This window comes from Rhizophagus irregularis, chromosome 15 (assembly GCF_026210795.1).
Source record: "Rhizophagus irregularis chromosome 15, complete sequence".
In the NCBI taxonomy this organism is placed as follows: domain Eukaryota; kingdom Fungi; phylum Glomeromycota; class Glomeromycetes; order Glomerales; family Glomeraceae; genus Rhizophagus; species Rhizophagus irregularis.
The window spans coordinates 3,600,692-3,620,513 of NC_089443.1; the positions used below are offsets into that span (position 1 = coordinate 3,600,692).

Below are 19,822 nucleotides of genomic sequence, written 5' to 3' on the forward strand. Positions count from 1 at the left end.
AGCCTGTCCTATATTATCTCGGAAGTGATGACGATGAATTTACTCCAAAGCGGGGATTTGTGCGAGAAGAACTCATGCATTTGTCTCGCGATCCCGAGCCTCCCCATCAAAGAATATTATCTGTAAATTTCGTTTATGTCTCCCCTATCAATAGCGAGTTTGATCATGCTAAAGATTATGCCAGAAGACGTGGTGGTCAGTGTCTAGGAAGGACTGGTCAAATAAATGGTCATGATGTATATCTTTGGTCTTGCGAAAATGGTGTACACCAGTGGAAGTATCCATTAAAATATATCATGAAAAAATTCGAGTGGTGCCCTCTATGCCATCATACTCAAGAGCGTAAATGCCGATATATTTTTGAGGATCTACTAGGCAAGAAATTTCCACCATGTAGGGCTAAGTTCTTAGATGGACTACACTTGGATGGATATAATGAGGAATTACGACTTGCTTTCGAATACCATGGCCCTCAACACTATCATCATAATAGCCTATATCATCGGGAGAATGAAACTTTAGAAATACAAAAGATTTGTGATCAAAAGAAGCGGGATATATGCAAGAAGCAAAATATATGCCTTATCGAAATTCCATACACCGCTGATCTCCTATCCTATATCAGGCATACTCTAATCGAGAAAGGGTTCTTACCAAAGCAATAAGTCGCATGATTTGGGAAACAATGTTCGGACATTTTATAGTATATAGTAATTCAGGACCCATCACAATGAGAAGAATGGAATATTATATTTATCATCTCGATGAGGTTAAAAGTATGAAGAACACCAATCACCCTGCAAGTCCTGCATTTCCTTTTCGTCTGTTAATCTGTGGTGGATCTGATAGTGGAAAGACCAATATGATCCTTAATCTCTTGCTTTGGTAATAAAATCCAGCGATTACGTAAGAAAGAAAAGGGGAAAGATATGTCAAAAATGATGATCTGGTGCTATCGGGAAGCATATTAAGCTTGAACCGAAATGGGTATTGGTCAAAAACTGCTATAAGATATTTGCAAATGCTCCAGAAGCAACTCGGGAGAATGTTACATTTCAGGCCTTAAAGGCGAACGCTATTCCAGATGTAACTAAGTTTTCCTCGACAGAAATACAGTTGTTGTCTTTGAGGACCTTTGCGCTGAATCAAAAAAGATTCGGGATCAGATTGTCCCATATTTCATTAGCGGGCGACATCAAGGAATATCGAGCATATATGTGAGTCAGAAGTATACGCAAACTCCTAAAATAATCCGTGAAAATATTACGCATTTAGCCCTAGCCGGTCGGGAGTGGTAGTCGGGACGATATTAGTCGTATTGTGCACCAATACACAGATAATCCAAAAAAAGCATCCAAAATTATTGACAAACATCTGCGGGATCGGAATTTCGTGGTCTTCAATTTTACTAGACCAGTAGATGATCCATTAGCGATTAGGTTAGGTTGGGATACGCCATTAATATTGAATGAGTAGAATCCGACTTCATAGATGCCAGCTCTTTTTCTGCCTCCTGTAACTGCAACTTCAGATCCTCAATTCTGCCTCGTAATTTCTTATTTGCATTAACCCGCTCCCTATATTCCTTTTCTACGTCATGCATAAATTTCTCAAAAGTTCGTCTATTATAATCGATCAGGTGCTGGGATAGTACTTTAAGCTCATTCATAACCTGGCGATTATTCTCTTCTTCATGATCGTGCTTTAGTGTTCGGTCGAAGAACCCGCCAGATGCTATCATCAGTTTGGGTTCCATTATCTGCAACGTATATAGTTGATATTTCTTTGAATGGTAATAATGTTGGGCACTCTGGCCAACTTTGGGCTTCGTCTCTGGCACATTAATCTTTTCTGATATCTAATAGCTTTATGTTTTAAAAACGACTCTACAATTGGATTAATTTCACTGGCCTCTTTCTCAGATAATGGGTTACGCTTCCGTGATGTGAGACGAATCCATGCCTCATTTATTATGGAAGCTGGTAACTTAGCTAGCAATTCAGAATATGCTTGGTTAAATGCCATTATATATTTATACATGGCGCAAAAAAAATGGAATTCCATGAAATTTCAAAAAAAAATAGACCACTTTATTCTATTAGATTAGTACATGGAGGTATATTTGTGAAATAAATCACCTTAGCCAGTTTTATTATAATTCAAATAATAATAGACACCTATGACCGAAGGCGTTCGGGCTTTTGGACAATATATTATTATTTTATTAAGACAATATTCAGGATCGCTGGCTGACTGATCTGGAAAATTCAGCAGGCGATACGATACATAGTGTCGACCAATTTTACTAGGCGATCACGTATACAAATTATATAGCTATCATATTATTTTAATAAAGAATCTATAGTCCAGAGAATTTGTTGCACATAGTCACAGTTATTGTTAAAATCTGAGAAATCTATAATAGTTAACCCTCTGTCGAAAGTAGTAATATAGGAAGATTTGAACATGTCAATTTCTAGTGAATTACATGGATATAGTCTTGCCTTCCTTTTACATTTATATCGCATATTCTGAAATTTTAACAAAGTTTGTAACAATATTGTTATAATAGTCTTTAGTAGTATGGTAATGTCCAGGATTTGCTAGATATTTTAGCATAATAGTCCAATCACTATAACCAACGAATCTATAATCTTGCTGATACGATTTTATAAAAGTAACTATATATGCTACAGTAGTTAGTCGAACATATAACTGGTATTTCTTCTTTTCTGCCCAGTCGTATGGAGTATAATGATAATACAAACTACGCAAACGAGGTTCATTCTGATGATGTGCAGGTACATCTCTGGCTAGAATTCTTTGACCAAAATAGTCTACATATTGATCATCAGGAATTCTTATATCACGAGGAGTTATACCTAAATACTTCTTCTCGTCAGGAGTATTATCGTTTCTCACCATATTCCAAACTCGTTTTGCCCAAGTTTCAGGTCTCAACTTGAAAGCTCTCCAAGCCCGTTGGATAATTTTTGCATTATTAAATATATGATATGCAGTCTTTTTCCACAATTCATAGTCTGCATCACATCTAATTCTAAAACCCCGACTAGAAAAATCAGTAAATTTACCACAAATCTCATAAATTTCATCTTTACTTAATTCTAATGCTATTCTTCCTCCTTTTTTCTGAATAGGATTAGAATATGCAAGATGCTTTTTAGTGGATTTAGTAATGCATTCATTCAGATGATTATTCGCATATTCAATTGTATTTTCACGAATAGTTACTAAGGAGTCGCATACAGTGCAATAAATATAAACTGAGCGCTCTCCGACTCTAAATCTCCCATCCTTATATGATCTTTCAGTCATTTGGATAAAAGCATTCTTGGAGAAGTATTTTGGGTTATTCTCGAGAAGTTTCTTAAATGGATAAGAAATTCGAGAACACCACATTTCTGGAGTTTCATCACTATACCTATATTGCAGATTATTTAATGCCTGCACTACAACAGGATTTAAACCGGAATAGTTAAGTTTTAACCATTTTACAGGTGTAGGGAGTTTATAACAATTTCACTGATTTATAGCAATTTATAGCGATTCTTTATCAACTTATACTATAATAATGTAGGATTCATTTTTATTCACATGCATGTAGATTGGACGATCTCAATTATTTCTAATGTATAATAAAAAAATTCGTATCACATGAGATCTCCTTAGACTTAAATCACAAGATGAGTTACGGGTCAGCCAATCAGATTTTCCGTAGCAACTAAGCACGGATAATTATATTTTCTGATGGTAGAGTCTGGATACAGTGTCCAAGCTCGTCAAAATTGCACAGAAAATGGACTAATCACATGGCGCAGTATATTATCGAACTAAGATTTCAATAATTATTCTTTTAGTTAGATCACCTGTCCAGAAAGCAGTAAATAATATAACTTTAGAGTAGGTGCAGATCTGAAAAAAATCATCAGTTAATCCGGATTAAAAATCACGTGCGCGTTCTGTTTTGGAACGCCGATCACTTAGTTCATGACAGCATACAATTTTCTCTTTGAAAACTCATTAAATATTTATTAATTTTGATTGATATACATATTAGAAAAAAAGTAGGTATTCAGACGTGATATAAGCAAAAAGCATAGAAAAAGAAAGAAAAAAACAACAGCAAAGGATGAATCTAAATATCTAGATCTAAAGGAAGCATTAAAATATTCTAAGTTTCAAAAGATAAAAACAAAGTTTACTGCACGGAAGAAGAATTCTGAGAAGAGAAAAGCAAAGCAGATAGCAATAAAATGCACCCTAAGAAATTACGGATTATTACTTTTTTTAGGGGTCCACCACGGTTTACAAATATGATTATATTTATTATGAGTGATAGACTTGACTGTATCATCAACATCGAAAATATCATCGAAATCGGTATGTGATGTTTCTACATTTTCTATTGTTTTGCATGTTTTGACATACATTTCCTGCGCAATATATTATAATAGATTAGTGATGCAGAATTCAAAATATTATTATAGATTATGTTAATGATCGGGTTCATGTAACTTTGAAACCGTAATGATCAAAGTCATGTGACTGAAATTTCCGAAACATTATGTCCCGGAAAAAATTTTTTTGATGACAAATAGAATTCATAAGCTCACCATAACTAATTTAATTACGCCAATACATGTCTTTAACTTTCCGATACTCTTGAGTTTCGTCGGTAAATCAAATTTAGGTCCGGGTAAAACGACATAAAAACCTTCCATCAGGTCTTCAATCAATAATTGTCCGTTTGTTCCAGCAAATTGTAGGAAAGGAACTCGGATATCCTTGACCTGATTGTCATCGAGATTGTATTCTAATAAACCATTCAATATAGATTGGTTTATTCTGGCCGAACGACATCGATCACCAATCGTTTTTGTTGCTGTAGCCTTGGCGGAAAACTCCCATTCTCCCACATCGACTCCTAATATTGTCATGAAACGAACGTCACATTTGCGCCCATTAATATAATCCGCACTCCTACTTAAGGGGCAAAATGATTCGCCCCTTGAATGCATAAATTATAAATTATGACTTGTGAAATGGCTGTATTATTTTGAATATAAAGCAAACAATATTATACCAACCATCTTGGATAAATTGTGAGGCTCTTGTTAAGCCCATCGACAATGTACGCACAAGCTTTTAGGATTACGTCTACTTCTGTGTGTGCACCTTTTGTGGTAAAATCTAAAATATCTTCTTGGTCTTTGCTCTTGTAAATGCTGTGTATGTTGAATAGTGAGAATAAGAATCACGAAAAAATAAATATCTTAGATAGCAATCAAATAACTCACAAATCTCCATATATTTTACTTATTTTATATAAGTAACTATCTTCGATTGAACTTGAATGGATTTCCGTACAGTACTTATATGCCTGGCTTACGTGTCCTTTATATACCATCTACATAGAGTAATGAATTCATAAGTATATGCATCCATATAGACAAATAAGATAATTTAAGAAAAACAAAACTCATACATCCTCGACTTTTAGAACAAATGAACTCTCCTCGCCTGTCATTTCGGGAACTCGCAACATAGATTCGTAGTCTTTCTTAATGAACTTTTTGTCGTTTTCGCAAAACCACTTTTTCATGTGAGCGGATAAATCAATTATCCTCGAGGCGCCGTATCGCAATATAGCCTTTTCGATTGCCGTAAGTCTTTTCTTATTTTTTACTGTGCGTGCGTTTTCGGATATTTTTTCGGAATAGATGTCACCGACGTTCTTTCCCGAAGGCAAAGTCCAAACTTTTGAGTTTGAAAGGGCAAAAGAAAGAGAGTCTTCTGGAGGTAAAGCCTCTTCATCATCGTCGCTATAGTCATTAGCTTCATTCGAAGGAATCCCATCATCGGTTTCATCACCTTCAGCATAATTTATAGGTGATGGCTTCGTAATCTTCGTACCGTCAAGTAACGTATCACTCTATAAAGAAAATAACTCGATTTACCCTTTTGTGAAAAATGTTTTTTTTTCAACCAAAAATCAAGTTATATGCTGACTCTTTTGCCTGATTTAGATTTCTTTTTGGATGGAGGCTTCTCTTCATGAAAGCGAACTCGCTTTGTTTGTTTTTGTTCATCATGACCAGATTCAATGACAATATTCTGACCTTCACTTGATTTATTTCGATCGTAACGAGTTGGGATCTCACTTCTGGCAGACTTGCGCTTTCCAGTTTCTGCTTTAACATCTGCAACAACATATGATCTAGTATCATCTAATACTTCATAGGTAGATTCTTCGAGATGATCAAGATATTTTTCCTGGAAAGAGAATAAATATATTACTAATATTTTTCCTCATTGTATGAAACAGCAGAAATAAGGCTTGTCAGCACACCTACCTTTGAATTGTTGATCTTATTTCGCCTATTTAATTTCTCTACATCTTGCCAGAAATCATTAACCGCTCGGGTATTTAGTATTTCCTATCCATGAAAAATAATATTGTTAATCGTCAAAACTCGCTTAATATTAACATGACTATCAGCAAGTACAATATTTAGACACATCGAACGCGATAGTTCATCAGCGACTCAGCCTAGAAAAGTCTTATCGAATACGGATAGATCCTTTCAGATTGTTGAGTGCTGTGATGTGATAAAGGAAAGGTGGCCAGCATCGAACACGATAGTTCATCAACGACTTGGTATGGAATATTATAATTCCGATCAGATTGTCAAGTCGTTGTGATGTGGTATAACACGATAGTCAACTTGGATGCCTGCAAGCTTCCAAGCCCACCTTACCTCACAGAAATGAAGCTTTTCACTTAACTGGAAAAATTTTTAAAGCAGAAACTGCCATAGATCGGTATTCGCTTGATTCACTGCCTGCAATCTTGCCTAAAGTTTTAGTATATGTGCCATGTTCTTTCTGCTTATCTGCTGACCAATTATCTTCCATCTGACGAAATTTCAAAAAGTTTATAAGATTCCAGTCCGAGCATTCTGAAAAAAAAAGTGTTTTCATTTTTTTCTAAACACGTCTACGAAGAAAATACGGTTTAAATTTGTGTTGGGCAGAGTCGTTAGATTTATATGTAGGGGTGAAAGCAGGGACGATGATTTCCTGCTTTAAGCAGAAAGCCGCAGATCTGGTGGTTCAAATGGTTCGAAGCAGATATTAAGTAAAATAACCGCAGATTTTAGGGGTAAATGCTCAATCACATGATTTTAAACCAATCAGAAGTACAATCTATTTATAGAGTCCAATCCTGTCTGTCTTCGTCATGTGATCACACCCGGCCCTAGCTCCGATAAGGCCCAATTTTAGATTTAATTTGCAATTTGCCGATTAAAAGATTTTTTTTTTATAGCCGAAATAAGCAGAATATATGCAGAAATAAGTATTTTAGGCGCAGAAATAGGGCAGATTTAGGTTAAATCGCCGGCAGAAATTACAAAATTTCGCCGCAGGAAATCATCGTCCCTGGGTGAAACTTGAAAGCAACTTACTTTGTTACGTAAACCGTGTAACCATCAAAACTGTCTACCCCTGAATATGACGATCAATTATTGTATCCATACGCGACGTTTCTAAAAGCCGATGTTCAAGAGTGGATTGGTGTTAGTGAGAAGTGAGAACTATGTACTGCCAAAATTTCACGATTATTGGTATATTATTGGCTTTATTAGATCAGTTTTTGATGTATTCTATTATTCCAGTATTATTCTAAAATCAAGAGAAATTTACTAAAATAAATAGTTGACTTATTTAATAACAAATCTATATAATACAACTAGAATCATCTTTTGATCTAGCTCACAATGAAAACTTTAGGAGGTTAAGCAAGGGGAGTTCGTCATTATCAATCTTTAGACCTGAAGTAACAGCAAGATGATCAAGTTCCTCTTCAGAGAGACTCGAGCGATCACCAAAACGAATCACCCAAGGAACCATCCAAGAAATCATCTAAAACTATTACGTGTTCTCAAGATTCTCCTATAACATCAGGACCGGTGACACCATCAACCGTTGAAACACCTAACAACTCCAGACCCGTAACCCCAACTATCCCTTCCTTTTCGCAAAATGCGAATGTCATCAATTATGGTAGAGGATCAGACGAGCAACAGGAATAAGATTTTTTTCGTTAGTATAGGCGTTTTTAATAATTTAGTACATTTTATATTTTTAGCTTGTAAGCAGAATACAAAGGCAAAAATATACTATCACTTGTAAAGCACACAAGTTTAAAAACTCAAAGTAAAATCTTTATTATAATTTTGTAAAGTAATACGTGAGAAAGGGCCAGCCGGCTAAGAAAAAATGAAAGTAAAAAACAATAGAGTAGCAGGTTGTTTCAAGGGAGGAATTTGCCGAGCCCTAACCCATATAATGGCAGTTCCTTCCCCACTACGCATTATTATCTAAACTGCTAATATTCTTTACTATCTAACCATTGGCTAACTAACTTTACTGTACTATATTTCGAATCACTGTACCCATAATAAAAACTTTTTATAGTAGCCCCTCCAATCTTTTTCCCTGTAAGTTGACAAATTTCACGAGCTACCGTTTCACACATATAGTCAACAGAATCACTCTAAGCGAATTAAAAATTTGCTTAAAACGGGCCTCAACATTTTCAAAAAAAGATGAATTGGACGATGAACTTCCGGAATAAGAGCTCGCATGTGAAGACTCTGATTGGCTTGAAGCTTCGGAATTGTTAGCCACACTGTGTTGAACAGATTCATCAGATTCGTCAGAGACTGACCGAGTTCTTTGAGCAAGTATGCTATCTACATCGTGTCGAACCATATTACTTACAAGAACTTCGATAGTAGCATTTATTGTGGTAAACTCTGATGAAATTCTAGTAAAATTGGTTTGATATTCTCGTTCGATTTCATCAAGTCTTGTAGTCACGTTACTGATTATTGATCTTATTTCTGCGCCTCCGCAGAGTAACCAACATCACGTGAATTTTTTTTCAATTTCTGCAGTAATTTCATGCTTTATTGATCTCCGCAGTGAAATTGGAATAGATTTCATTCTTAATTTTGCTAATCTCTGCAGTGGAATTAACGTTAACTTCGGAAATATGTGCGCTAAGCTTTTTGTTCATTTCGACAAAGGTCTTTTCGATTTCCGGTGTATTATTTTTTGTATCAAGATCATTGACGATTCTAGTGACACGTGCAGAAAGTTCATCGGAAATTTTTTGTTTGAGATTTGCCCACATGGTAGCGATCCCTATGAATAACACTGGACCAATGAACAAAAAAACAGCGGTTAAGGTCAAAAAAGGCATGATCCCCGAAGAGTTGAGCAATGACAAACTGGACATGATTAGGCGTAGTAATTTTATTTAGAGATCTTATTGGTGGATCAAGATATTAACGATTGATTTTTTTAATATGCAATATCTTGTGTAAATGCGCTGGGAAAAGCTTTATTTTATACTGTATGCCTACTACGCGTGAAAAGAGAATTTAACCCGATTTAAATAGATCAAATAAAAAATTACGTTGTTTCATTATATGTATTTGTCATAATTATATTTTTCATAATTACATTTTTTCCACTATAACGGCCTGGATCCCATCTAATACAATACATCTAATAATAACAAATGTCTCTCCCTGAATTTAACAATATGGCTTAAAATTAAATCCGACGAATTACGGTTTTATGACAACTTAATATTAATACTAATAGAGCAATGCCATGTCTCAAAATTTTCCATTTATTTCTAAGATCTCTTGCGAAATAGAAGATCACATGTGGTGCATGTAGGCGCATCTTTGTTTGAGTTCACAACCCCTATTTCAATTGTAATCACAAAAAAGGAATATAAAATGAATGGATCGAGGTCTGTAGATGACGAATCGCACATGTACAACTAATTCCTAGTCAAAAAACGGATTAATATGTGATTAACCTGTATACGTAATTTGAATGCGCTAACGTCAGTAGGATAATAAAAATATACCGTTTATCCGAGGATCTGTAAATCATTGATTCTAATCGGCTCTATTTCCATTTTTGAATTTCTTTTTAACGACGCCCTGTCTTACGATCAGCATGTAAATCAGGATGTGTTATTTTTTATTAGTAATTCAGAACTGCGTAATGAGCGAGATAGAACATGCCAGAACTTCTTTCGGCTTGGCGCTGAGGAAAGTCCATCAATATGTCAACACAAAAATATCTGACGGCATTTCATAAGATCTTCATTGTTACAAAAATAGCACTCTGTTAATCAGCCATTATTACGAAAATAACACATCTAAAAATAAAAACACCGCGGAAATAGCACAGGGAGTAGGATGACGTTTTACTGTGCACGATATCTAAGCCACCCACGTGATTCGAAAAAAAAAGAAATAACCTATACGATAATTAGGCAGTCTATGCGAATATGTGATTTCGCTTGATAATTCTCCTAGGCGGTTACCGGAGAGATAATAGGACTCATCATTGGGGAGGATTTCCTTTCATATCCTCCATCACGATAATAATAACCTCTATCACATTCACCATATTCATTATATCCACCGTATCTATTGTATCCATCATCATCTGAATCATCTGGCATCTCTTCTTCAGAATCGTTGTCGTGACTACAGTCATCATCATCCGTTTCTTCCACTGGATGGGGTGCGGAATCATGATCGACTTCCTCATCAAAATATACATCATCGTCTGACTGGACCCTAGGAGACTCCTTAACTTCGTTCACCTCCTCTTTCTCTACCCTAGCCGAGTTCTCGTATGGTGTGCCCCAATTAGCAGTCTCATCGTCAAGACTTCCCGTGAGCATATTTACATAATCATCCAAATCGGCTGATAAGGATGAATTTTCTTCAGGTATGGGTAAGCTTTTTTCGTTAGTCTCAGAATTTTCAGTCACATGATTTTGTTCCTGACCAATGGTCAGGATGTCACGTGCATTTTCTGCGACTCGATTAATGATGTTTAGTATTTGAGCATTACTTAATTCTGATATACCTCTTACTCCATACGAAATTCCATAAACTTTATCGATACCGATTCCCATAACTTCTTTTTTAGTGGCAGGATCGATAATCTTCCCGAATAGCTTATAAACACTTCCAGCTCTTTCGGTCTTCTTATACAGATTTGAATCTGAAACATTGGGTAGAGAAGCCTTGATCATGGCGTAAACTTGAGACTTTGCAGTTTTTTCGGCTACACCGGTTTTAGAGCAAATTTCTGCAACCTTATTTTGATATGATTCGCTATAATTATACCAGCATACAAGTTCTTTTCGTTTAGCTTCTAACGTTCTACCTTCCGCAACTTTAGCATCGGAAAATAATTGAGCCAAATCTCGACCTTCCCCAGGTACCGTTTCAATCTCTCTAGACTCAAGGATGTCAATTGATGAGGTGAGTGCTCTTTTTTGAATAAATGAAATCACTTCCTGAATTATACCTTGCTCAACTTTCTGATTGTATGGTATTTTTCGGATAACAGGTAGAGAAGAGTTTGCCTGAGATGAACTATGCGAAATATGATTGTTTTCTAGAGAGCTTGAAGGAGACAAAGAATCAGCATCGTGCGACCCAGTCTGATCAGAGGTTATAGGGGCCACAACTTCTAATGCGACTTCAGATGACTCACGCTGGTCGAAAGGCGCTATGCAAAGCTTCTTCTCCCTATTCCTCTGCCTTATACTATCACTAACATTTTTCTTGTTCCTCTCATCCAAGAAAGCAACAGTCTTTCTATCTTCTGATGACTTAGAGCTGGCAGGTACAGGATTATCTATAGACAACCGCACTTCTGGTACCGCATCATTTGTTTCACAAGCAGGTGAATGGACTGTCATAGACTCTGTTATGTCGACATGTTCCTTGGGAGAGAAATCATTCTGTGGCTGTCTGGACTCTTGTTCCAATTTCGCAACTCTAGCCTTAAGTTCAGCATTCTCGGCTGAAGTATCTGCACTATTTTTCTCCAATTCCTCGATTCTGGCCTTGTGCTCGGCATTCTCAGCATCACGCCTAGCATTCTCCTCAATAATATGTCTCAATTTCGCGTTCTCAGCCTCGATCTCAGCAACCTTCTTTTTAAGTTCAGGAATCTCGGCATTCCGGGTCTCAAGCTCAACTTTTTCCGCCTTAATCTTAACGTACTTAGCCTCAAGCTCGGTGAAATGTTGCCTCAATAAATCTATTTCGGATTGCATGCCTGTTAAATATAATACTATTTATGCTCTGTATGTTAGTATTTAAAATTGAAAAAATCACGTGACATCCTGACCAATGGTCAGCAACTTTTGCCAAGAAAATTTTTTATTAATACATGCGAAAAATAAATACAAGATCGGGACTTAGCCCGTGATACAACTGATACATGACGTCTATGCTAATGTCTAATCCTACAGTCTAACTAACCACCTTACATTTACGTGACTTGGAAGTTCGCCCCTCCTTCTTTACGAAATGTCTGTAAAATACATGATTATTAATTATAAGACACTAGGAATACAGGAAACCACAATACAGTAATTTGCGAAATAGTTAGACTCTTACACAATATATCCATCTAGCAATTGAGATAATTTGAGCTGTTCCTCCTCGAAAAGCTTTCTCTTCTTTTTTGTATCCTCCCGGCTTGCCATCCCGAAGTCAATCAGGTATAGGGCACCTTTATCGTTAATTAAGATATTTTCCTTCCGAATATCATTATGGAGGATGCCATGTTTGTGGATTGCTTCCAATCCCTTAATAGCCCTTGTCTTTTGCTGTTCCGTTATTTTTTGGTCGCTCAACATACTACCAACAATGGTTAAGCCGATAACGAAGCTCATGCCTCCTCCATAATATCCATAACAGACCAGCTTTGGGATATACTTGCCTTGAATATCAGCTAGATCTTTATACATATCTACTTCTTTCTGCATTTCTTCCAGAACATACGATGGAGCCTTCGATAGGTCTACACTCTTCAAAGCAATCATTTCACCACGAAATTCGCATAGGAGCGTTTTTCCACTTCGTCCTTCACCTAGTATGCTCTTAAACTTGAAGTCTGCAAAGCTAAACTTTTCCTGGTCTACATTGGAAGCGCCAAAGGCGGATGACGATTGTTGATTCGCAGAGGTGCTGGAAGCCTGATTAGTTAATGAAGAGCTGGATGATGATTTTGAGTTTGATCGAAGAGTACGTGAATTATTATCCCCTTGAGCCGGCACTAGTACTTGAGGTTTAGGAGAGTTGGGATTCTCTTTCGCCTGTCGAGTTAGATAAGCATATGCCTTGAGAACTGGTGGAGATTCGGATTGTAGTGGAAGGGTTTTTGAGATCCAGAGCTTCGTGTGTTCTCGGCATAGAAACCAGTGATTATCATAAGTGGTAAGAATACCGTATCTAAGTTCGTTTCCTCCCATATAATTATAGATTTGCTGAATCACATCCTTGCCCTTACTTGTATTATAAAACTCGGGAAATGTCTGTTCCCCCATATCTTCTAAAACATGCTTTCTTTTAGCCTCAATCACCAAGATCAATGAACCTACGAGATGACAGGTGAAGTCCGGTACGCCAGGAGTATTAGGTGGACGTCTTGAAAATTTATATTCTGATCCCATAAGTCTATTTAACACCAAACAAATGTTGGAATTCAAGGCATCACGAACATCCTCTTCATTATCTACTTCTCTGTCTTGGCTAAATTGTGGCCTCTCGAATATCGGTTGTTGGTCGAAGCGGAATTGATTCACTTTATCGAAAAAGTCGCCCCATAGTTGTACACTTGTCGGTGGGTCACCATTAACCTTTGTAGTGGTCTTCGATTTAGTACAGTCCGGAGAATATGTTATGGGTGGTGGAATACACGACAAAGCCTCTTCTAAGCTGAGAACTGGAAACGAATGCGTGTTAATATTACAAGGGCAAATGACGAAAAATTAGACTATACCAGACACTCCAGACACTTACGTGGCAATTTTACAATAACATGGATATGTTCTTCGAGAGGTGAGTCTGGGAAATATTTCGAAATCTTTCTTATTGCCAACAGCTCGTCACTGTCCTGGAGTATTAGATTTCTTAATTGATCGTCCTGATCGCCAGGGATCAACACCTTCCATAGCTTGAGCCTGTCTGCAGGAAAATTGTCGAACTCTGGTGCTTTTTCCGCCTTAATAGCTTTCTTGAGTTCGCTAATAGGTTCGTCTCTACTTATTTTAACAGAGAAAGCGTTCGCGGTTGTATTTCCTTTAACAAGACAGAATAAAGTGATAGACATATTTCCGACTTATATAGTATTTTTTGCGAAATGTTATTGGCTCAAAGTGCGGTATATGAGGACAAGAGTAAAAAGAATTTATTTGCGAAAAAAATACTGAGGCCTAGTATATGTGAGAAATTATTCTGTTTCACAGACCTGCCGTATGATCAGCAATTGCATGGTGCAACGAACGCCTAATCACTGCGCCTCCCTAACCGTGAAGACTCTTCTCGCTTATCACCTGATATAGTGCTACTTTTTATATAGGCTAGATTGGTTCGGATAAAAATGTTAGATTTTATAGTCCTGGACCGCATCATTACACGTGACCCATTTCTCATGTACAGTACAATAATAATACTTTATTTATGGAATAAAAGAAATAAAAAAAACGTTGCCGGAAGGGTCCTAGAGGGACCAAGCCGACCTACAATACATAAAATTGCGAATATACCGCTACATGATGCTCTATAATATTTAAATTTCTACAATAATATGAATTTTATCGTTAGGAGGTTGCTGGGGAAAATGCCTAGAAATTAATTGATATGGGAACATTTCTTCTCCACGTTGGCCTTGCCTATTATTATATTGACTAATTTGATCACTAATAGTTATAACCACTCCTGAATCGATCTTGCGAAGAATAAAGTTGGTAGGAAGAATATTTTCAAATAATGATGGCCACCTTTCCTTAATCATAGGTCTTAACTGATCGACCGTCTCGTTGGTAGAGATCTTAAGCGTAGTAATACTATGTCTTGTTACACTTTCGGGCTCGGCGCTGGGGATAACAAGGCAATTAAGAGTTAAAGTATTGGCCATTGTCTGGTTCCTATTTCCAAGGACTCATGGTTAGAAAAACTCGCTCCCATACATACATAACTTCTAGCATAAACATACCTTATTTTGCGTTAGCTACGCTAGTGAAACTATTTTCTCTGGGAAAGTTTTTTGCGGAAAGTTGGCTGAACTTCCACATATTCCTACATGCTTTATATCTTGCTGGGAAAAAGAGCGCCAAGCCGAAGTTAAGGAGATAAGAATAGTGATTAGCATTGTCGTATGATGCCAAGAGTTCTATGAAGGCACATGTAAATGGAATCTTCATACCTTTTCACATGTAGATCTACCGGAAAGACATAGTTGGTTTTACGCCTGGCGATCTCGGAATTGCGTATCCCTCAGCCTTTCATAACATATGCTTTTGTCGTCACTATTTACTTTTAGAGTTGGTCCTGTGTTGCATGTAGACCTCCTTTCAAGCGAAGCGCCTGTGAAGCAGGCCATTTTCTCACATTTGTTCGGGAAAAAAATATAGGTACTAGTTAGTATGTTTTCTTTTTCGAATATATATGCAAAAATTAATATGTCGCACAAGACCTGACTGATGATCCACTTATTTTTCTGTCGCACAGGAGTGGCCCAGCAAATTCTTCTGAGCTGAAGATCACCGCTCCGGATTAGTAAGATCAGTAGAGTTTCACCATTCTGCTTGATCGTCGAGTAATGCTACCGAATAATTCCTTGGCGCTTGTCTGATTATAGCTATAGTGGAGTGATCGGCACCAGAGTCCACAGTCATAGATATATTGGAGTTATCAACACTATACCGGGTGTTATATAACCGACCACCACTCCGGAGCGATGGTCTAGCTAGAATACGGCGTTCACTCAATCTCCTTGATAATTCGTCGTTGATAAAATTTTTTAAGGATGCAACATCTCTTGGTGTATTATGTGGTATTCCCAGTTGCCTTGCGAGTTGATGGATCGGATCTAGGGGATGTACCCGAATCGGCACGAAATTCTCAACATGGATATTTGGACTAAGCGAGGAAACCAGCTGATCTACGGCCTCTTTGCTAATATTATTACACCCTTCCAAATTGAGGTATTTTAAATTAAGACATGAACCAGCAATTTCTTTGATAGTTATATCGGTAATATTACAAAAGCTAAGGTCGAGTTGCTGGAGCCTTGGGCAAGAACGAATAACATTACAAATTGATGTTTCAGAATATTCTCTACGATTAGAGATATTTAGATATTCTAATCTATGGCATGACTTCACGATTCTCCATAGACCACTGCCATCTACTTCTCGAGTACTAAAGCCACCTGGTCGATCAATGCATAGATTGAGATACTTCAGATTCGGGTATGAACTCGCTATCAGTTCTAATGCTCTATTACTAAATGCTATGCTATTTATGAAACTCAAGTGGGTTATATTTGGGCATGAATGTACAATGCTTATGATTTTTTTATCTGAAAGTGAATGGTAGTATGATACTTCGAGATGAGTTACATTTGAGCAATAAACTGGCGTTTGCTTCCTACGTACTAACTTTATGAATTTTTTCAATCGAGAGAGATCCTTTGCACGTTCTATCCTTATGAATTTATTTAATCGAGGGTGATCCTTTGCACAGTAATTTTATAATCATTTGGAAGAGATTGTCCAGGATATAAGTCTTTCCCTCTCAATTCGATACGCTTCCACAGAATAGGGGCACCGCATCTGTACCACAATCGGGATACATATAGAGCGGGATAAAGGGATTTATCTATCAATAAGAAATGTAAAATCTGTTCTAATAGTTCTGGTAAATAAAAGATGCTTGATTGCGCCATACATAGTGCATGTTATATGTTGTATCTTTAAACGAAAAAATAAAATTACGCATATTGATGATCACTACTTCAGATAATCGTTATTCTGCATGGGTTCATACTTTGAATGGGATCGCAAAATTATCGTCTAATAATAGTTTTGAATTGCATATATCCAAAGTTGCACCATTTTCTCGAAACCAAGGCCCTCCTAAAATTAAATCAGGTCCCGGCCAATCTGGTCCAACAACTATGAATTCACTGGGTGTGCTTTTATGTTTCTCACCATCATTAAAGCCGATATGCAGATTAACCTTTCCTATTGTGGAATAGGTTGTATCCGGAGTTTTAATGCTATTATTTTCATTATGATATGTAATTCCTAATTCACCAATATGTTTTTGGCTAATGCAATTTACATTGGCGCATGTATCAATTGATGCCTGGGTGGGACTATTTTCTTCGACTACACAATTCACGAATACCATTTTTATTATAGCATATATAATATCCAAATATAAAAAATAAATTTCTATCACTGCGGACTGGCATTTATCGGATAGCTAATTAGCCTTATTTTTTATTATATGCATTTTCTCCCTGATCTTTCTTTTGGGCTAGACGCTTCCTAATTCTTTGATGCTTAATCATGTTTACTATCTCATCAATATCAGAATCGGATGAACTGGATTCGGATGAACTACTCTCAGATGACGAACTATATTCAGACGAACTAGTCTCGGATGAGCTTGATTTAGATGAACTACTCTCAGATGAAGTGAGCGGGCGGGATATTGGTTAAGGCTGTTAGATGCTTTTGATCACTTTCCATTTTGATTATTTATATGCTAAACTTAATAACTTTGACTGAAAAAATATGCAAAGTGCCTGACTCGACCCACTTCAAACTACAATCTGCTTAACCTTTCTCGGTCGTGCCTTCCTTCGTTGCTTATGAGGGATATCCTCGCTCTTTCTTAACACAGCGCCTCTTGACCTTTTTTTACCAATAAGCGAGGGAACTATTTCATGAATTAAGTCGACCACAGTTTCCCTATCCACACATTCATCCAGATCTTCCACTACATATTCGTCCAGATTTTCCAATCCATCTTCTAAGGATCCTACATCTCTTTCCAGTCTTTTTACCGACTTTTTATACTCAGAATAGTAGTTATCCATTTTTTCATCCAGTGCCCCCATCTTTTCAGAAAGCGCACTATCCATATCTGCAATCCGCTTAGCAATTTTCTCATATCTGGACACTTCCTGCTCAATAGGTGTACTATCGGATGAGTGGTTTTGGTCAGTTACCATTTTTACGATACTTTATATATGCTATATCTTGCCTGGGCGAAAAAATAAAATTAATAAATGATACCAGGGTTACCGGAGGTAACGCTCTTCCGATCCTAATCATCTAACCCTTATATGTGATTAGTTTTCGTCAAAGAACTCGAATGCTTTTGCCTGATCATAAGGTGACCCCAGGGGCCTGTAATTGACTATAGTATAGTTTTTTGCGGGGAGAGCATGGTTGTCTGCACTGTGGCGAAGTGCTTCACTAGCGATAGTCATAGCCTCTGATAAATTCTTTGAACCATGCGATACAACTGCAAATACCGCCCCTAATTTGCGTAAAGAACTAGGGAGTAGCAGTTTACCTATTTCAGGGGAGAAATTCATCTTTTTTTAGGAATGTATTGAACCTAATACGCCTGGCTTTCCTGGGTCTCGTAACTGTCCGGAAGAAATTGCTTCCTGAATCCATATAAGCAATTGCTTCGCCCGTTCCTCATTCTTCTCTAGTGATCTAAATACTCGAGGAATGTCTTGTTAATCTCGATTTTTCCCATACCCAGTTACGTTTCCATTGAATATGTGCAAGTCTTTAATTTCGCCAGGACGAATACAAAGCATTATCATTACATCGGCTAGGGCTTGTTTATCGGGTATATTTGACACAACATATGAATCCAGTCTTTCCTTAACCGATTCTAATGAGAAGTGGTCTGGATAATAGATCCCTTCTTATTCTCACGTAACAATCTATTCTCCTTTTGAATTTTATTAGCCGAACAAGTTATGTCTGGAATAAATGTAGCCGAGATAATTTTTTTTGAGGCTCCGAGGGCTCTCAGTTCTCTTCGAAGTCTAGTGAGGCGTGATAGGCCAGTGCTGGCATTAGAGGCCGTTCCAGATAAGGCCTTGGCTATAACTTTTACCTCTTTTTCGCTAATATTATCTCGGATAATACGCTCGGCTAAATCTCTAATAGTCTCTTTCAGTGAAATTTGACACACATTCACTGTCCCCTCTTCTGGTTCTATTTCTTGAGTGGTATCAAGAGTATTGGAAACGGCTCCTTCTTTTTTCCGACCAGCCGTCTGCTTAGGAATTAATGCAAATACCTGTTTTTCGCTAAAGTTGTATCCTTTCTTGAAACGACGTCGTGCCTGATCCCTCTTAGTTTTATCCGTCAAAAGGATGTCTAACGCCAGTGCGTGTCGACTGAGCTCTTCAATACTCATCTCGTTATTGAGCTCGTTTTCTGTTACATATCTAGTAGCGATGCCAGCCATGTTATTATTTGGTAATATGTAGGATATTTGGTTATACCTAGATTATTTGGTATATACTATGCGGAGAAAGTTCAATTCGAAAAAATAAATAATTGTTCTGACATCCATGGTCAGTGAAAACTATCGGAGGGTTAGGGAAAGGGAAAAGAATATTATAACTTATGCAGAGGTCACGAGCTCTGGCCGAGATATATTTTATATATATTTGAAAATTGCGGGTAGATGGGATATGCGAAAAAAATACATAGTCATGGAATTATAATAATTTAGAATTTTATATCGCCTATGTGTAAAGAACATAAAGACCCTCTTACCCAAACACCTTTCTTATAAACCGGCTTCTTATTCGCTCTTTACCAAAGCATACCATTCTCCTGGAGTATGCT

The 19,822-nt window shown here is 37.1% G+C and overlaps 10 protein-coding genes across 12 annotated transcripts; all 10 read right to left on the reverse strand.

Annotated features, from left to right (window-relative positions):
• Positions 1-2,517: 2,517 nt before the first annotated feature.
• On the reverse strand, positions 2,518-3,420 carry OCT59_007509 (uncharacterized protein; the record flags this gene model as incomplete). Its single annotated transcript, XM_066149182.1, has 1 exon — positions 2,518-3,420. The coding sequence occupies one exon, from the start codon at positions 3,418-3,420 to the stop codon at positions 2,518-2,520; it is 903 nt and encodes a 300-aa protein (XP_065998732.1).
• A 598-nt stretch (positions 3,421-4,018) lies between these two features.
• OCT59_007510 (uncharacterized protein) lies at positions 4,019-7,074 on the reverse strand. The gene is made up of 8 exons (XM_066149191.1): positions 6,808-7,074; positions 6,375-6,458; positions 6,031-6,294; positions 5,507-5,953; positions 5,319-5,428; positions 5,109-5,246; positions 4,635-5,028; positions 4,019-4,454 (listed from the first exon to the last, which is right to left on the reverse strand). The coding sequence occupies exons 1-8, from the start codon at positions 7,000-7,002 to the stop codon at positions 4,290-4,292; spliced, it is 1,797 nt and encodes a 598-aa protein (XP_065998733.1). The 5' UTR covers positions 7,003-7,074; the 3' UTR covers positions 4,019-4,289.
• A 472-nt stretch (positions 7,075-7,546) lies between these two features.
• On the reverse strand, positions 7,547-8,796 carry OCT59_007511 (uncharacterized protein; the record flags this gene model as incomplete). The annotated part of the gene is made up of 1 exon (XM_066149198.1): positions 7,547-8,796. One exon carries the CDS (start codon positions 8,794-8,796, stop codon positions 8,545-8,547), a length of 252 nt encoding a protein of 83 aa, XP_065998734.1. The 3' UTR covers positions 7,547-8,544.
• Positions 8,797-10,423: 1,627 nt separating this feature from the next.
• OCT59_007512 (uncharacterized protein) lies at positions 10,424-10,801 on the reverse strand (the record flags this gene model as incomplete). The annotated part of the gene is made up of 1 exon (XM_066149207.1): positions 10,424-10,801. One exon carries the CDS (start codon positions 10,799-10,801, stop codon positions 10,424-10,426), a length of 378 nt encoding a protein of 125 aa, XP_065998735.1.
• Positions 10,802-12,284: 1,483 nt separating this feature from the next.
• Positions 12,285-14,098, reverse strand: OCT59_007513 (uncharacterized protein; the record flags this gene model as incomplete). The annotated part of the gene is made up of 4 exons (XM_066149213.1): positions 12,285-12,453; positions 12,540-13,869; positions 13,947-13,991; positions 14,092-14,098. 4 exons carry the CDS (start codon positions 14,096-14,098, stop codon positions 12,393-12,395), a joined length of 1,443 nt encoding a protein of 480 aa, XP_065998736.1. The 3' UTR covers positions 12,285-12,392.
• A 483-nt stretch (positions 14,099-14,581) lies between these two features.
• OCT59_007514 (uncharacterized protein) lies at positions 14,582-15,616 on the reverse strand. The gene is made up of 3 exons (XM_066149220.1): positions 15,352-15,616; positions 15,142-15,243; positions 14,582-15,073 (listed from the first exon to the last, which is right to left on the reverse strand). The coding sequence occupies exon 3, from the start codon at positions 15,061-15,063 to the stop codon at positions 14,716-14,718; it is 348 nt and encodes a 115-aa protein (XP_065998737.1). The 5' UTR covers positions 15,064-15,073; positions 15,142-15,243; positions 15,352-15,616; the 3' UTR covers positions 14,582-14,715.
• Positions 15,617-15,721: 105 nt separating this feature from the next.
• Positions 15,722-17,342, reverse strand: OCT59_007515 (uncharacterized protein; the record flags this gene model as incomplete). Of its 2 annotated transcripts, none has more annotated exons than XM_066149228.1 (2): positions 15,722-16,663; positions 16,977-17,342. In XM_066149228.1, 2 exons carry the CDS (start codon positions 17,340-17,342, stop codon positions 15,722-15,724), a joined length of 1,308 nt encoding a protein of 435 aa, XP_065998738.1. The 2 variants fall into 2 exon arrangements, with proteins under 2 accessions (XP_065998738.1, XP_065998739.1); XM_066149229.1 differs by lacking the exon at positions 16,977-17,342 and adding an exon at positions 16,737-16,784.
• Positions 17,343-17,757: 415 nt separating this feature from the next.
• On the reverse strand, positions 17,758-18,171 carry OCT59_007516 (uncharacterized protein; the record flags this gene model as incomplete). Of its 2 annotated transcripts, none has more annotated exons than XM_025331900.2 (1): positions 17,758-18,171. In XM_025331900.2, the coding sequence occupies one exon, from the start codon at positions 18,169-18,171 to the stop codon at positions 17,758-17,760; it is 414 nt and encodes a 137-aa protein (XP_025180657.2). The 2 variants fall into 2 exon arrangements, with proteins under 2 accessions (XP_025180657.2, XP_065998740.1); XM_066149234.1 differs by having other exon boundaries at positions 17,758-18,081.
• Positions 18,172-18,291: 120 nt separating this feature from the next.
• On the reverse strand, positions 18,292-18,540 carry OCT59_007517 (uncharacterized protein; the record flags this gene model as incomplete). Its single annotated transcript, XM_066149239.1, has 1 exon — positions 18,292-18,540. The coding sequence occupies one exon, from the start codon at positions 18,538-18,540 to the stop codon at positions 18,292-18,294; it is 249 nt and encodes an 82-aa protein (XP_065998741.1).
• Positions 18,541-18,851: 311 nt separating this feature from the next.
• OCT59_007518 (uncharacterized protein) lies at positions 18,852-19,436 on the reverse strand (the record flags this gene model as incomplete). Its single annotated transcript, XM_066149247.1, has 1 exon — positions 18,852-19,436. One exon carries the CDS (start codon positions 19,434-19,436, stop codon positions 18,852-18,854), a length of 585 nt encoding a protein of 194 aa, XP_065998742.1.
• Between the last annotated feature and the right edge of the window lie 386 nt (positions 19,437-19,822).

Coding starts and splice junctions, on each gene's coding strand:
- OCT59_007514 (XM_066149220.1), bottom strand. CDS start 15,063: ATGGCCAATACTTTAACTCTTAATTGCCTTGTTATCCCCAGCGCCGAG.
- OCT59_007510 (XM_066149191.1), bottom strand. CDS start 7,002: ATGAAAACACTTTTTTTTTCAGAATGCTCGGACTGGAATCTTATAAAC. Junction 6,459..6,807: donor CTGCTTTAAAAATTTTTCCA/GTTAAGTGAAAA, acceptor TTTCATGGATAG/GAAATACTAAATACCCGAGC. Junction 5,954..6,030: donor AATCTAAATCAGGCAAAAGA/GTCAGCATATAA, acceptor TTTTCTTTATAG/AGTGATACGTTACTTGACGG.